At 35.4% G+C, this 14,500-nt stretch overlaps 1 protein-coding gene across 3 annotated transcripts in view; it reads left to right on the forward strand.

Annotated features, from left to right (window-relative positions):
• Positions 1-14,500, forward strand: part of LOC150108602 (tubulin polyglutamylase complex subunit 2) — a 70,763-nt gene that overhangs the window by 43,826 nt on the left and 12,437 nt on the right. For 2 of the 3 annotated variants that reach the window (XM_090416050.1, XM_090416052.1), the window contains one exon: positions 12,247-12,428. In XM_090416050.1, the coding sequence (XP_090272176.1) occupies positions 12,247-12,428 (182 nt within the window). Of the gene's footprint in view, positions 1-12,246; positions 12,443-14,500 lie in introns of all 3 variants that reach the window. The other variant, XM_090416051.1, reaches the window with a different exon arrangement.

The following is a 14,500-nucleotide window of genomic DNA, read 5'->3' on the forward strand; positions in this document are numbered from 1 at the left end:
TTCAAATTACTGAAGGGTTTCTATAAGATTGATCCAGAAGATATTTTTGAAAATATGACTGGTGGTGGGAGGACTAGGGGTCATGCATGGAAGCTGGGCAAGAGCGTGGTTGACAAGGGTGTTAGAGCTAGGTTTTTTACTTGGAGAGTGGTGAATGAGTGGAATAAGCTTCCAGAGTCTGTTGTGGGTGCTACGACCGAGTTCAAGGCAAGGTATGATAGATACTGTGTCAATGTCGAATAGTTGTTCTTGACATGATGTTAGGGCCTCCCTCGATGAGTCTGTCGACTCCTTGGAGTTGCCCGGAACAATAACAATAATAATAATAATATGTGAATTCTTCTTCATTTTTTATATCAATTCTATCCACTTGTATCTTTTGTTTCATGTTCTTTTCACCAAGTACCATTGTCTTTGTTCTTTCAAGTTCATAACAAGTCAAATCTCTTCCCTTCTTCATTTAACAGTTTCAATGTTTTTTTGTAGTTTTCTTTCATCTTCTTCAATAATGACAATGTCATCTGCAAATCTTAGTTTGTTAATTCTCATCCCATGTATTGATATTCCTTTTGCATCTTCCTTCATTTTATCCATTGCTCTTTCTAAATGCGCGATGAAAATGCTTGCTGATATTGGGTACCCCTGTCTAGTACCTCTGCTTGTTCTAAACCATTTCCCCAAATCATCGCCTATTCTAATGTCCTGTAACTGCATTCTTATAAACATCTTTTAATATAGCTATTAGTTTTCTATCAATTCCATATGATTCTAGCACTGCTAATGTTACTTGCTGGTTGATACTCTTAAATGCTTTCTGAAAATTGACAAAGCAAGTATATAGGTTTTTGTTTTTCTCCTAGCTTTCTCTGCTATTAGCCGCATTGTCAAAATCTGTTGAATTGTACTTCTATCTTCCTGAATCCTGCTTACTCATCTGCAAGGTATGCTTCCAATTGTGTTCTCAATATTTCTGTCAATATCACCATCATCACCTTACTGAGGCGACTTGGCAAAGCAATTGTTCTATAATTTTTACATCCTAGCTTATTTCCTTTCTTATATAATGTCACTAATATCAATTTAACCCATTCCTTTGGCATTTTACCTTCCTTCCATAACATATTACATAGTTGATTCATTTCTATAACTATACTTTTTCCACCATATTTAATCATTTCTCCAGTGATGTTATCATTACCAGGACTCTTGTTGTGTTTTAGCCATCCTATTGCTTTTTCTACCTCTCCTCTTAAAATGTCATACTCATTACCTGGTGGTGATATCTGCTTCAATTTTTCAGTCGGTTTCCCAACTTTATCTAAATCTAGTTTTTCTTCATATAACTCACTACAGTATCTTGTCCACCAGTGTACAATTTTATCTTTATTCATCAATGCTTTGCCTTTTTCATCTTTAATTGTGGTCTGTTTTGGTTCCACATTCTATTAATGGTTCTAATCATTTGTACACCTCCCTAGTTATGCTCTTCATAGTGCTGTTCTATATTATTGCATTGGGCTTCTATCCATTTCATCTTATCAATTCTGACTGCTTTTTTTCACCTCATTACACTTTCTTCTGTATTGCTCCTCTATTTGTTCTGATGTATCCCTTCTTATTTTCAATATTCTCTTCTCCTGTATTAACTTCACTGTTTCTTGTCTAATCCACTTCTTCTCGATTTTCTCTTCTTCTGGTACTGTTTCTTCAACTATGTCTTCTATCACCTTCATTACTAATTTCAATCTTAAATTCGAATTTTTTTCTTTGTCCACACTTTTATGTTTCTCTTCTAACACTGTTCTCGGCCTTCTTTCTATTTCTGCTTCGCTTATTCTTGCCATATCTCTTCGTTTCTGATGATGGGGTTTATATTTTCTTTTTAATTTCAACTTGTTGCTTGCAATCACTAAACTATGATCCAAATCTATATCTGCTCCTTGAAAAGTTTGACGCTACTGTACCGATGTTATCCATCTTCTTTTAATTGTAATCATATCAATCATGTCTTTGGTTTTCCCATCAATTTGATCGCCATGCCCATTTTCTACAAATGGAATCCTGGAATCTTGTGTTACAGATCATCTTCTTGTGATCCACAGCAAATTCTAACATTTTTCACCTCATTCATTTCTTTCTCCAAAACTGTATTTTCCCATGACACTTTCCCAACTGTCATTATCTATTCTGATTTTGGCATTCCATTCTCCTTCAATAATTAGTACATCTTGCTTTGGTATTGTTTCTGTTGTCTCTGTCAGATCTTTGTAAAATAAGTCAACATCCTCATCTGTGCTGTCAGATGTGGGTGCATATATCTGGACTATTGATATATTAAATGGTTTTGCTTGAAATCTTGCTACTATGATTCATTCACTATATATATAGCTCCAAGCTGTCTCCTAAGCTTTCATAATCACTAGCCTTGTACTTTCACATATATCCTTTCCTTACAGAAGTCTGTATATAGCTGACCACATCCCAGGTGATTACTTCATGATTACTCTCGCCAAAGGAAATTGCAAAACCCCACTCACAATTACATCCTCTGATGAAATGATCAGATCTAAATCTCTTGATTATTGCATCCCCTCCTTTACATGCTGGCTGAAATAATTGTCTCTGAAGAAATTCATTTTCCTTATTCTCAAATGTTATCTCTTAATTCCAATCTATACTGCCATAATTAAAATCACCCATAATAATCAACCTTCCTTTGTTCACTAATCTAAATTGTTTATATATTTCTTCAACATCCTCCACATTCCCTTGTCTATAGCAACATCCAACTAAATGTGTCTTCCTGTCAGCCTCCACCTCACACCACACCACACTGCCCCCATAACCATTGCCACTATTTCTCTCTTTCATGACAACCTTATGTGGACATAATTCTCCTGCTATCATCAGAGCACTCCCCTCCCTTCTTTCCCTTTTTATCCTCGCAAAAAACACAGTACCCTTCCATTTCTATTCCCATTAGGATATCATCTTCATTCAACCATGTTTCACTTATTCCAATGATTTTGGGACAAATAAACTCAATCAATGAAACCATTTCATCTCCCTTATTTCTGATACTTCTGGCATTTGTAAATAAACACAAGATTCACTTTTAGGTCTGTAATCTGTACTATAGAAGCCACTTGTTGATTGTGATTTTCTCACCACACCTACCCTTACCCAATCACCGTTTACCACATATATCTGCTCAGTCTCAACTCACCCCTCCCATTTCCCTGTTCCTCTTGCATTCCCATTCTCTCTTCATCTCACACTACTGCTACAATGATGACAACTGTTTCCAAGCACTTCTGTCTCTTCAGTACCACTCTCCTGATCTTTCGCTTCATCATCTTTTACTTCTGATCTCTTGCTTGCATCACACATTGTACTTCCATCTAGCAACAATTTCTCCAGTTCCAGTGCACTCACTCCAAAGTCATTCAAATGTAATCCATCACATCTGTATAATTCCATCACTCAAATACATGCCATACATCCACTAACTGTACTTCTCCTCACACAGCTCTGCTAACACACCATTCATTATTCTGGCTCTCCATCCCAACTCATTATTGTCATACCTTGACATTATTTTACTCTCTCCTTCTACTCCTTGGATGCCTTTCCTGTAGCCAGACTTTCATTGAAAAGCCAGTTCAATGGAGCTGTCATTGCTGTAGTACATTCTCTTAAAACATATGACAAAATCCTGTCTAGTCCCACTGCCTTATTGACACCCAGAATAGTATATGAAACACATTTTCTTCATGCACATCTAAACCTTGAACACTCCCTCTTTCTCTAGTAATAAAAACCACGTTTCTAGAATGAAATATCCCAATAAAGCGATGATCATTAAACAACTCCACAGTGTTGTCTGCATGGGTCACTTGTTTCCCTCCCTACTTCTCCATTTTCATCTAACAGTGTCATTCTTCCATAATCATTTCTCCTCCAAATGGCCATATAGTGAAAGAATTTTTTATTTCTTAATTTCAAAAATTTCTTAGATCACAGTGTTTATCTCTTCTTGTATTCTGGTTTTATCTTCCTTACTTTTCTAGTAAATTTCCTGGCCTGAGCATGATATTCCTCATGTTTGATTTTATTAGTTATTCATTTTATGCCAAATGAATTTATGTTATCTTTTTCACTTTAGGAATGCAATTTGCCACTTCTGTTAATAAATATTTCCTCTCTAGCTCTCATGCACTGCTGATATCTCTCCCTTGCAATTCTCTATCTGTGGAACTGCTTCTAGCTGATTTCTAAGATTATAAATTCCTTTCTCCTTAATACTTCTGCACATCTATTCATCCTCCACATCACATAGTCATAGGCAGGGATGACACCTCAGTTACAATCTAATTCTCTGATGTTAGACTAAATCCAAAACTCATGAACCACTTGTTCTATATACTATGTATTGCCTAAAATTTGTCTCTCAAGAATTGCAGAAATTCTGTTCCCTTACAACTGTGTGTTGTTTCCTCTGCCCAATTTATGCTGCTATGGTTAAAATCTCCAATCGTAATCACTCACTTTACACTTGTGAGACTTATCTGCTTAAATATTTCCTGCTCATCACGCTCTGCATTTCCTGTCTATGGCAACATCCCATTAAATATCTTCTTGCCAACTTGCACGTAACATTATCCACTTTCAAAACTATTAGTGCCATTTCCTTCTAAATTCAATACTCCAACAGGACATCACTTATCATAAATAATATTCCACCTCTTTCTATCCTACCAAAATATGCTATACTCATCTGTTTCTATTATTGTCAGGTTATTTTCTGTCAACCATGTTTCACTGATTCCAATAATCTTTAGAATGGCTGAAGCTAACAGTACCACCACTTCATTTCTTTATTCTTGATACTCTTTGAATTTGTATAAAGAAACATCAGTGCACTGTCAGTATTGCTATCCCCCCCCCCCAAACTCCATCTGACTCTGCAGTATGCCATACTTTCTCCTAAGTGACTCCATAAGAGAGGAGCATCTCCCATGAGCAACTCTAGTTTCTCTACTCCAACACTTGAACTTTCCCAGAAGAACAACAATTCTTCCAGATGCCTATGCCTTTCCATGTTCAAATGCAGTCCATACTTCTCACTCTCGCATTCACACTCTTCTGCCTTCAGATGCATTCCATGCATTCACATATTCCAGACCTCTCTTTCAACACATTCTTGCTATCATGTCATTCATGATAGTGAGATGCTGCTGGCCTCCTCCTCCTCAGTTCTCAGATATTATCATATTTGACAATACACTCACCCTCTTTCTTCTTATACTTTTCTGTTGCACAGTTCCTAATGTTATCCTCAGATTTCTCACTACCTGATTCATGTTACTTTCCAAGTCATTTGTTCCAACCATTTCTGTCATCTCATTTACATCTCCACTCAATTTATTGCCATAGTCACACTCTTCTGTTGTTCCTCCAGGCAAACACTCATCCAATATTCTTGTCTGCATACCACAAATCTTTGAGTCTCCATACATTACTCCCCTCAAGATCCATTCATTCCTTGCTCACCAGTATCCCTTACTCTCTCTCTCTCTCTCTCTCTCCTCATTCCAACACTCTTCCTCCTTGTTCTCTTTATCATCTGCCTTCCTTCCATCTCTATTCCTTGCCCTTGTACTCTCTTAACTTTCTCTTATCTGTCCCTTTTCTGTTCCTCCACCTTTCTTTTTCTCACACCTTCTCTTGTTCATCTCACATCAGTTAGCCTTTCAAGTCTTCCAATCTCTCCCCTCCTATGAATCAGCCCATTTTTTATACATCCATTTAATCTCTCAGGACTTCTATCTCCTTCTCTAAGCATCATACCCTCACTCGAGATTCACCTACACAGTCAACTTCTTCCTTTCAGTTCTTCTTATCACCAGTCTCACTATCTAATGTCAAGTCCATTGCCTCTTGCTCTTGCCTTCCTCTCTCTTGATCAGATGTTTGTATATTTCTGGCTGCATTCACTCATTTCTGTTGTACCACTATTATTGCTACTAAAGCATGAAATAGTGACATGAAAGTCACTCGGCTCTTCCCATTGTCTACACTTTGTGCAAACATGCACTACTCCATCTCATCTCATGTGTGCTTCCCATCATTTTTAAATGATGGGAAGCACACATGCCACAAGCATGTGTGCTTCCCATAAAAAATCTTTTATAATACTATGCAAAATGCAATCTTTAAATGGTGACAATTTTTATTAGCATTCTTGATCAAGTATGCTTGCATAAATCTTATCCAAAAACACTCATTAGAGTAATTCCTCCAGTTCTCACATTCAGTTTTATCTCCCTTTATTATTCCCATTTTCCTTTTTATTTCCATTTATTACTCCCTTTACTCAGTTTTTATTCCCTTTAGTGCCTGTTCCATAAAGAGTACTATATCGGAAATTTGAGTCTCCGATCATACCATCTGAATTATGCAGTATAGTCACGGTAAAAAATTTTATACTTACATATTTCAGCATTTCTTGTTGAATATCATCTATTCCAGCTGCCTATCCAAATTTTAGGTTTTTAATGGTTTTTCTACTTCAAGTATTGATATGCACTCCTGATTGAACTCCTCTTGAATATTTTCAACCACTGTTGTGTCAGTTCTTGTTTCATTTAACAATCTTTCAAAGTAATTATTCCAAACATTCAGCATGTCATGTTAGAAGCTCAATGGAGTGAAAACTCAATGAGAAAGGATTACAATAATATTTAATACCACCTTTCTGATGTTTATCTTCTATATTCTTACCAAAGTCTTTCCTTGATTTTTGTTTAGCTACTTCGACTCATTGCTTGGATTGGCTTTCTTACAGTTTTTCCATATTTTCTCAGAATATATGCTGACTTAGTTACTTGAAACTTTTGATACACCTTCTCTTCTTTTTTCTTTCCATGATCACCTCTTAAATTTCCTGAGTCCACCATGGAATTCTGATTTTTCTATCCTTGCAGAAAACTTTACCATGTCTCTCTCTCTCTCTGGCTGAATCATTGAATGTTTATTCAGATACTACCAATAAGTCTCCAAGGTTTAATTCTAGTTTTGAAACTTTTCATTTTTCTTGACTAAAATTTGTATCTTTGAGACTACATTTCACCTCTAAAAAGCTGCTCAGATTTAATTCTTTTTAAAACTTTTTACACACTTTTCTTTTCAATTTGATGTTTAATTTTATCCTGATCAACACCAGTTGATACTTCCTGTTTCATATCCCCTTGTGTTTTGAACCAATGTGAAGATATTGCTATCAATAATAATATACTTGAAGAAACATTTGCTTTCTCATGTCTTCTCTCCATGTGAAAATTTCTGCCTGTCTTTATGTTGGGATATGATATTTTAATAGTGATAGTTCATGGCCTGAACAGAAATCCTGCAGATGCTTATTGTTATTATTAGCTTCACTCTTTTCTCCAAATTTTCCCAGCACAATTCTGTATGTCTAGTATTTGTTTTTTGCTCTGCTATTTAGATCTCCAACAAAGACCAATTTTTCCTTTTTTTGTGTGTGTGTCAGTTACCTTCTCTAATTAGTTAAAAAATTCTTTCACTTTTTCCTTAGTAGAACTTTCTGTGGCATCCTAGGCACAACTAAGTTTCATTATCTAATATCCCATTTTGGCTTGTTATTACCTGTTGGGATATGGAATTTAAAAAGATTATCCTCATGTTGATTACCTTGTATACAGCTGAACTATTATAATGGCACAGTATGGCCTTTACTGTACTTGCATTAATAAACCGGCCAACCAGTCTCTGTGTTTGGTGTTGAATACTATCACTACTGCTCCTCCTCCCTTATCATTATTGCCTGAATATAGTATCATATTGTATTTGTTATTTTGAAGAATATTATGGATTTTATTTCATAATATTCTTTTCAATAAACAATGACTCTTCATTGTTTATTCTAGTTTTATGCGTCTTCAGCCTCTCTATCAACATTGATTAACAGCATCAATGCTTTTTATACCATGAGAAAATGTAACATGTCCCCTTTGCGGACATGGATTTTCTCAGAAATCCAACTTCATCATGAGCTATGTATGTTAACTAGATCTGAAGTGTCTCAGGGTCGTATTTAGTGTTTTATTTTTTTATGTTTGGTTGTACATAAGTAATAAACTTTCATATTACACTATTTTTTTTATTCCATTTTCAATATATTATTCATTCCAGTAGTTAATTCTGATATGATTTAATATTAAACAGATATTTTTTATGCATTTAAAGAATATATTGTCTAAAAATCTGTTTGGACAAACAAAGTGCCTGTAGGATAGATATATGAGGCTTGTTGAAAATAAAAGACTGAACTTTTTAAATAGTGAAAAAAAGGGAGGATATTTTAAAAAAATATCCTCCCTTCCTCCTCCTTGAGATACCACATCTTCATTCAAATCATTACCAGGCCAATTTGCCTTTTCCTTATCACTAGCCTTCACATTCCCAAGTCTATAGCAACATCCAACTAAATATTTCTGGTATGGATGCTTAGACATTAATCATGCCTCTAGAGATAATAATTAACTAAATTTATTTAACTTATTAGATTATTAAGAAATTTTTTGTCTTAATAATCGAATAAACTAAATTTGAAGGAGGTCCCTTTATATATATTTACAGTTGACCCTTGAACAACATGGATTTGAACTACGTGGGGTCCACTTATACATGGATTTTTTTCAATAAATATATTGGAAAAATTTTTTGAGATTTGCGACGATTTGAATAAACTCGCAGACAAACCACGTAGCTTAGAAATATCAAAAAAAATTAAGAAAAGTTAAGTATGTCATGAATGCATAAAATATATGTAGATACTAGTCTATTTTATCATTTACTACCATAAAATATACACATATCTATTATAAAAATTTTAAATTTATCAACACTTTTACAAATGCAAACACTCACAGACTGTGCATGATGCCATTCATGGTTGAGAGAAATGTAAGTTAACATAATCCTTTCTTTTAGGTTACACGATGATCCGAATGCATTTTTGAAAATTATGGAGACAACTACCGTGTTTTTAAGGGTGTTAATGACTTCATATTTTTTTGTGTACAAAAATATGGAGTCATTAACACCCTTAAAAACAGAGCTACAACAATTTGCTCTAACCAGCAAGCCCTGAAACAAGAACTAAAAATCATCAGCGACACATTCATAAATAATGGCTATAACAAAAATACTGTTAATAAATTACTCCATAAAACTAAAACAAAAACGAATCTAGATTACAGTAAAACCATAGCCATCCCATACATTAAAGGGTTATCGGAAAAAATCAACAGAATCCTACAACATTATAACCTCAATGCCACCTTTAAACCACCCACTAAACTTAAAACCATATTCAACTCCTCTAAGGATCCTCTCCTCCCATTAGGACATCCTGGAGTCTATTGCATCCGCTGCACCTGTAACTTACTGTACATTGGTGAAACAGGACAGACAATCCCTATATGCGAGAAAGAACACATTAGACACATTAAATATAACCATTATGGTGAAGCAGGCCTCTCAGACCACGCACTCAACACTTACACCAAATCAACTGGAAAAGCACCTGCTCTTTACACCGCACAAAAACCTGGTACGAAAGGAAATTTAAGGAAGCCTGCAAAATCCAAACCACCCAATTATCAACAACAAAGATGGCATGAAAATTCCAAGGATCTGGATGGCACACATTCTGCCTACCAAATATGTAAGATCCAGCATAAAGGACGCTAGCCAATCCTCAGCTAATATTAGAAACCATTCCATACCAACTGGCTGGAATGTGTACATGATGTTAATATATGTATATAGATAGATACTTGTTGTCATGCCCAATGTATTTCTACAACCAACAGATAATAATAGGACTCTAGCGTTGATGTATAATTTTTTTTTTCTCCACCAGAGGTCAGGCCAACAATTGTTGTAGCGGTTGGTCAGTGTCTTTAACAAACCAGTTTGATTGTAGTGTAGCTTGTTTCCTGTGTATAGTTGTATGCTCCAGAAGATGACCTTGACATAAAGGTTGAAACATCGAATGTAGATTTTAGTTATATTAAACTAAAGTTTTTATTCAAACACAGTAGTTGTCTCCATAATTTTCAAAAATGCATAAGTAAACATAAAGATGCAGTATTAAATCATAACTGCATAAAATTAAATAGTTAAAATTGATTAGCATAAAATAAAAATGTTATAATGCTTCATTCGTTAGTGTATAGGCTAGACTACCAGAAAGCAATCATATTGCTGCTGCTTCATTACCAATGCATGAATTATTATATCTGTAAATAAATATTAATTTCTTTTTCACATTATCTTTTCATTTTTGATATCTAGTGTTAGTAATATGTATAACATGTACAGTGTTTTGTATCATATAAGACAATATTGATGTTGGTACTGACAGATAAATGATTCATCTTGTATGCAGATGACGTAAACTGCAGTATTGATAAATACAGTACAGTACCGTAAATGTATTTTCTCTTCCTTATGATTTTCTAAATAACATTTTCTTTTCTATAGCTTATTTTATTGTAAGAATACAGTATATAATACATATAACATACAAAATATGTGTTAATCGACTGTTTATGTTATCATTAAGGTTTCTAGTCAACAATAGGCTATTAGTAGCTAAGTTTTTGGTGAATCAAAAGTTATACGTGGACTTTCACTGTGCAGGGGGGGGTTGGCTCCCCTGCATTGTTCAAGGGCCAACTGTGTGTGTGTGTGTATATATATATATATATATAAATGAACCTCTTTCAAGTACTTCTAAACATTAGCTACCCTTATCTGCTCATAAAAATATCCTTTTTCTGATCCCCAAGAGTACAAATATCTCTTGTTCCTGCAAAGTAACTTATTTTGAACAAAGTAGAAAAACAACAAACATTTGCCTGGAAGAACACAAACTATGATCGTTATCTGCTGCACTATAGTCATTCTGGTGTAGCAGATTATGCCATTGATATAGATCACTGGATCCGATGGGGGGGGGACTTTCTTTTATATAGAAGCAGATATAAATCAAAGCGACTATTTTTAGAATCCACATGGCACCACAACATTCTTAAATATTAACATTTGAGACCATCAGATTGAGACCTTTAAATTCCTTCACTGTATCCATGGCGAGATACTAGTTAGGACTGTGAGATCTCTCCTTTCACACTCAGTCTGTGTTTGCATTCCTGTTGGTGTGATTGTATGCACATGTTTAGTATATTTCTTTGTGCCCATAAAGGTGGCTTGGTAACCAAAGTGAAATATTGGCTTAATAATCGAATTAGCTAAATAAATTTAGTTAGTTATTATTTCTAGATTCCCTCAAGATGTTCATCTTGAGGGAACCAACTGCGTCTCATTCCAGTTTTTCAGAGAAATATATTCAGTCAATGCAACAGTTTTGTTCAATTTTATTCCCCTTATTTCCAGTACTCCTAACATTACTACAGTAATACAAATTCATATAACATAAGTAGTATGGGTTTCTACCTAATTTAAACCTAATTTCTGGGTTTATAATCAGCCCTATCCATGCACCCCCCCCCCTTGGGATCATGTCCAAGGAGGTGCATGGATAGGGCTTGAGAAAGTTTCTTCTTGCAAATCAGCCCACAGATATGAGAGCTTATCTGAAGCAGTGATATTTATTATTATTATTATTATGTGACACCTCCAGGGAGTCCAAAGACTCATCGGAGAGAATGTGCCAGCAGCATCGAACGATCTCCTTCCAACTACTAACCGCACTCAAACTTGCTTAACTTTTTGCGTGAGCCATTAGTAGCAGAGGCTCTACCAATCGACCAACCTTTGCTGGCAAAGATGGCCATGACTTTTGTTGTTTGCGTCTGGCTGAAGAACAAGGAGCAGTTTGCTAGAAATGATAATTTTCTGTAATATTAGTTTTGCCTGTGATAGTTTTTGAAACTGCACTAATTATTTTGAAATTGTTTGTATATAAAACTGATCTCAAAAACATTTGATATAATATCAATTTACATGTAAAGTAAAAGCATACATCTGAATTTGAAGTTGAGAAATTCATGTTAGGACTTGGAAAATAATAATATAACAGGATATCTTGAAAAGGGAATTAGTGAGTAATTGATTAAGATATAAATTCTGTTTTCAAGTACAGTTTCTAAATCCATTGTCTTTCATCTATTTTTTTTTTTACATTTTTTTCAGATATTGAAAAAAGGCTTCCTGTTATGGAATTGAATCCAGCCATTTGGTTTCTTGACAGATCATTAGAGTGGCATTATTTAGCACCCAATTTTGCATCATATTTTCGACTTGCTTTGGCACATTTAGGAATATCACACTGGCAATATATTTACACACCAATGGGAGCCCCTCCAAGAACAAAGGTGATTTTAAAATGGTATTTAGGATCTCTCATGACTAATTTTATAAATAAATAACTTTTTCAAGTAGAGCCATATCAGATTGTTTTTGCTCATCCTTATCCATACAAAGAACACATGCAATTTACAGAACAAAAATATGTTACAACCAATAACTTTCATGAGATTGGTTTTGTAAGATGGTGACATACCTGCCCGTACAGATAAACAAAAAAAAGCACAAATGAGAATTGACAAAGCTTTGACTGTGTAGGAATTGTTGTTAGCAGAGAAGCTTTGTGGTGGCAAACAAAGTTTGCATCTAAAAGTATCTTCAGGACTGAGGTAAGGTGGTACAACACTGGGCAATTCATTGCAAAGGTGGAGCAAGCTAACATCACTCCTATCTCAGTATCTCTCATAATGCAAAACACATCTCCTTGCAGATATGTATAACGTTATGCATTAAGGGAAGGGCCACTACCCAGACTAGTTTCGACCTTTATTGAGGTTTCTTCAGTGGGAGCCAAGCCCAAGTGGAGATACCAGGCAGAAGCATTAGCAAGGTCATCTCTGCCTATAGGAGTTGCCAAACGGTGTGCCACTTTTTTATTAAATTACTCTGGATTTAGAGAAAGATGTTGAAAGTTTATTTTTCACTTGGTTAGACTATAATAAATTTAGTTTAATCCTTTATCCAAGTGTGAGCAAACAAAGTTTGCACCTGAAAGTATCTTCAGGACTGAGGTAAGGTGGTACAACACCGGGCAACTCATTGCAAAGGTGGAGCAAGCTAACATCACTCCTATCTCAGTATCTCTCATAATGCAACACATCTCCTTGCAGATATGTATAATGTTATGCATTAAGGGAAGGGCCACTACCCAGACTAGTTTCGACCTTTATCAAGGTCTCTTCAGTGGGAGCTAGCCCCAAGTGAAGATACCAGGCCAAAGCATTAGGAAGGTCATTTAGGATTAAACTAAATTTATTATAGTCTAACCAAGTGAAAAATAAACTTTCAACATCTTTCTCTAAATCCAGAGTAATTTAATGAAAAGGTGGCACACCGTTTGGCAACTCCTATAGGTAGAGATGACCTTGCTAATGCTTCTGCCTGATATCTCCACTTGGGCCTGGCTCCCACTGAAGAGACCTCAATAAAGATCGAAACTAGTCTGGGTTGTTGTGGCCCTTCCCTTAATGCATAACATTATACATATCTGCAAGGAGATGTGTTTTGCATTATGGGAGATACTGAGATAGGAGTGATGTTAGCTTGCTCCACCTTTGCAACGAGTTGCCCGGTGTTGTACCACCTTACCTCAGTCCTGAAGATACTTTCAGGTGCAAACTTTGTTTGCTCACACTTGGATAAAGGATTAAACTAAATTTATTATTGTCTAACCAAGTGAAAAATAAACTTTCAACATCAAAAAAAAATTGTGGTGGCAGTTAGGTTAAATTGTTGAAACATAAATGATATGAAAGATTCATGAGTTGCAGAGAAACTTAAAAAAAAAAAAATGTGTATTTTGAGATATGTGGAACCAATGAGTGCAGCACATAAGAATACAACACAACTTACTCATATGACAGAAAAATTTAAACATGATTATTATTATTATTATTATTATTATTATTATGGGCAACTACAAGGAGTTCTTTGACTCACCGAGGGAGGCCCTAAACATCAAGAACAACTATTCAACATCCACACAGTATCTATCATACTTTGCCTTGAACTCATTCACAATCATGGCACCCACAACAGACTCTGGCAGCTTATTCCACTCATTCATCACTCTCCAAGTAAAAATACCTAGTTCTAACACCTTTGCTAACTACACTCTTGCCCAGTTTCCATGGATGGCCCCTAGTCCTCGCACTACGAGTCATGTTCTGAAAATTATCCTCTGAATTAATCTTATAGAAACCCTTCAGTAATTTGAATGTCTCAATCATATCACCCCTTTTCCGCCTATCAACCAATTTCTGCAACCCACAAATCTTCAACCTGTTCTCATAAGGTTCATTCCATAGACCTGCTATCATCTTGGTCACTCGCCTCTAGATCCTCTCCACCTCCTCCTCCT

Source organism: Typopeltis vanoorti, chromosome 3 (genome assembly GCF_054136105.1).
Source record: "Typopeltis vanoorti isolate ZY-2024b chromosome 3, IOZ_Tvanoo_1.0, whole genome shotgun sequence".
Classification (NCBI taxonomy): Eukaryota; Metazoa; Arthropoda; class Arachnida; order Uropygi; family Thelyphonidae; genus Typopeltis; species Typopeltis vanoorti.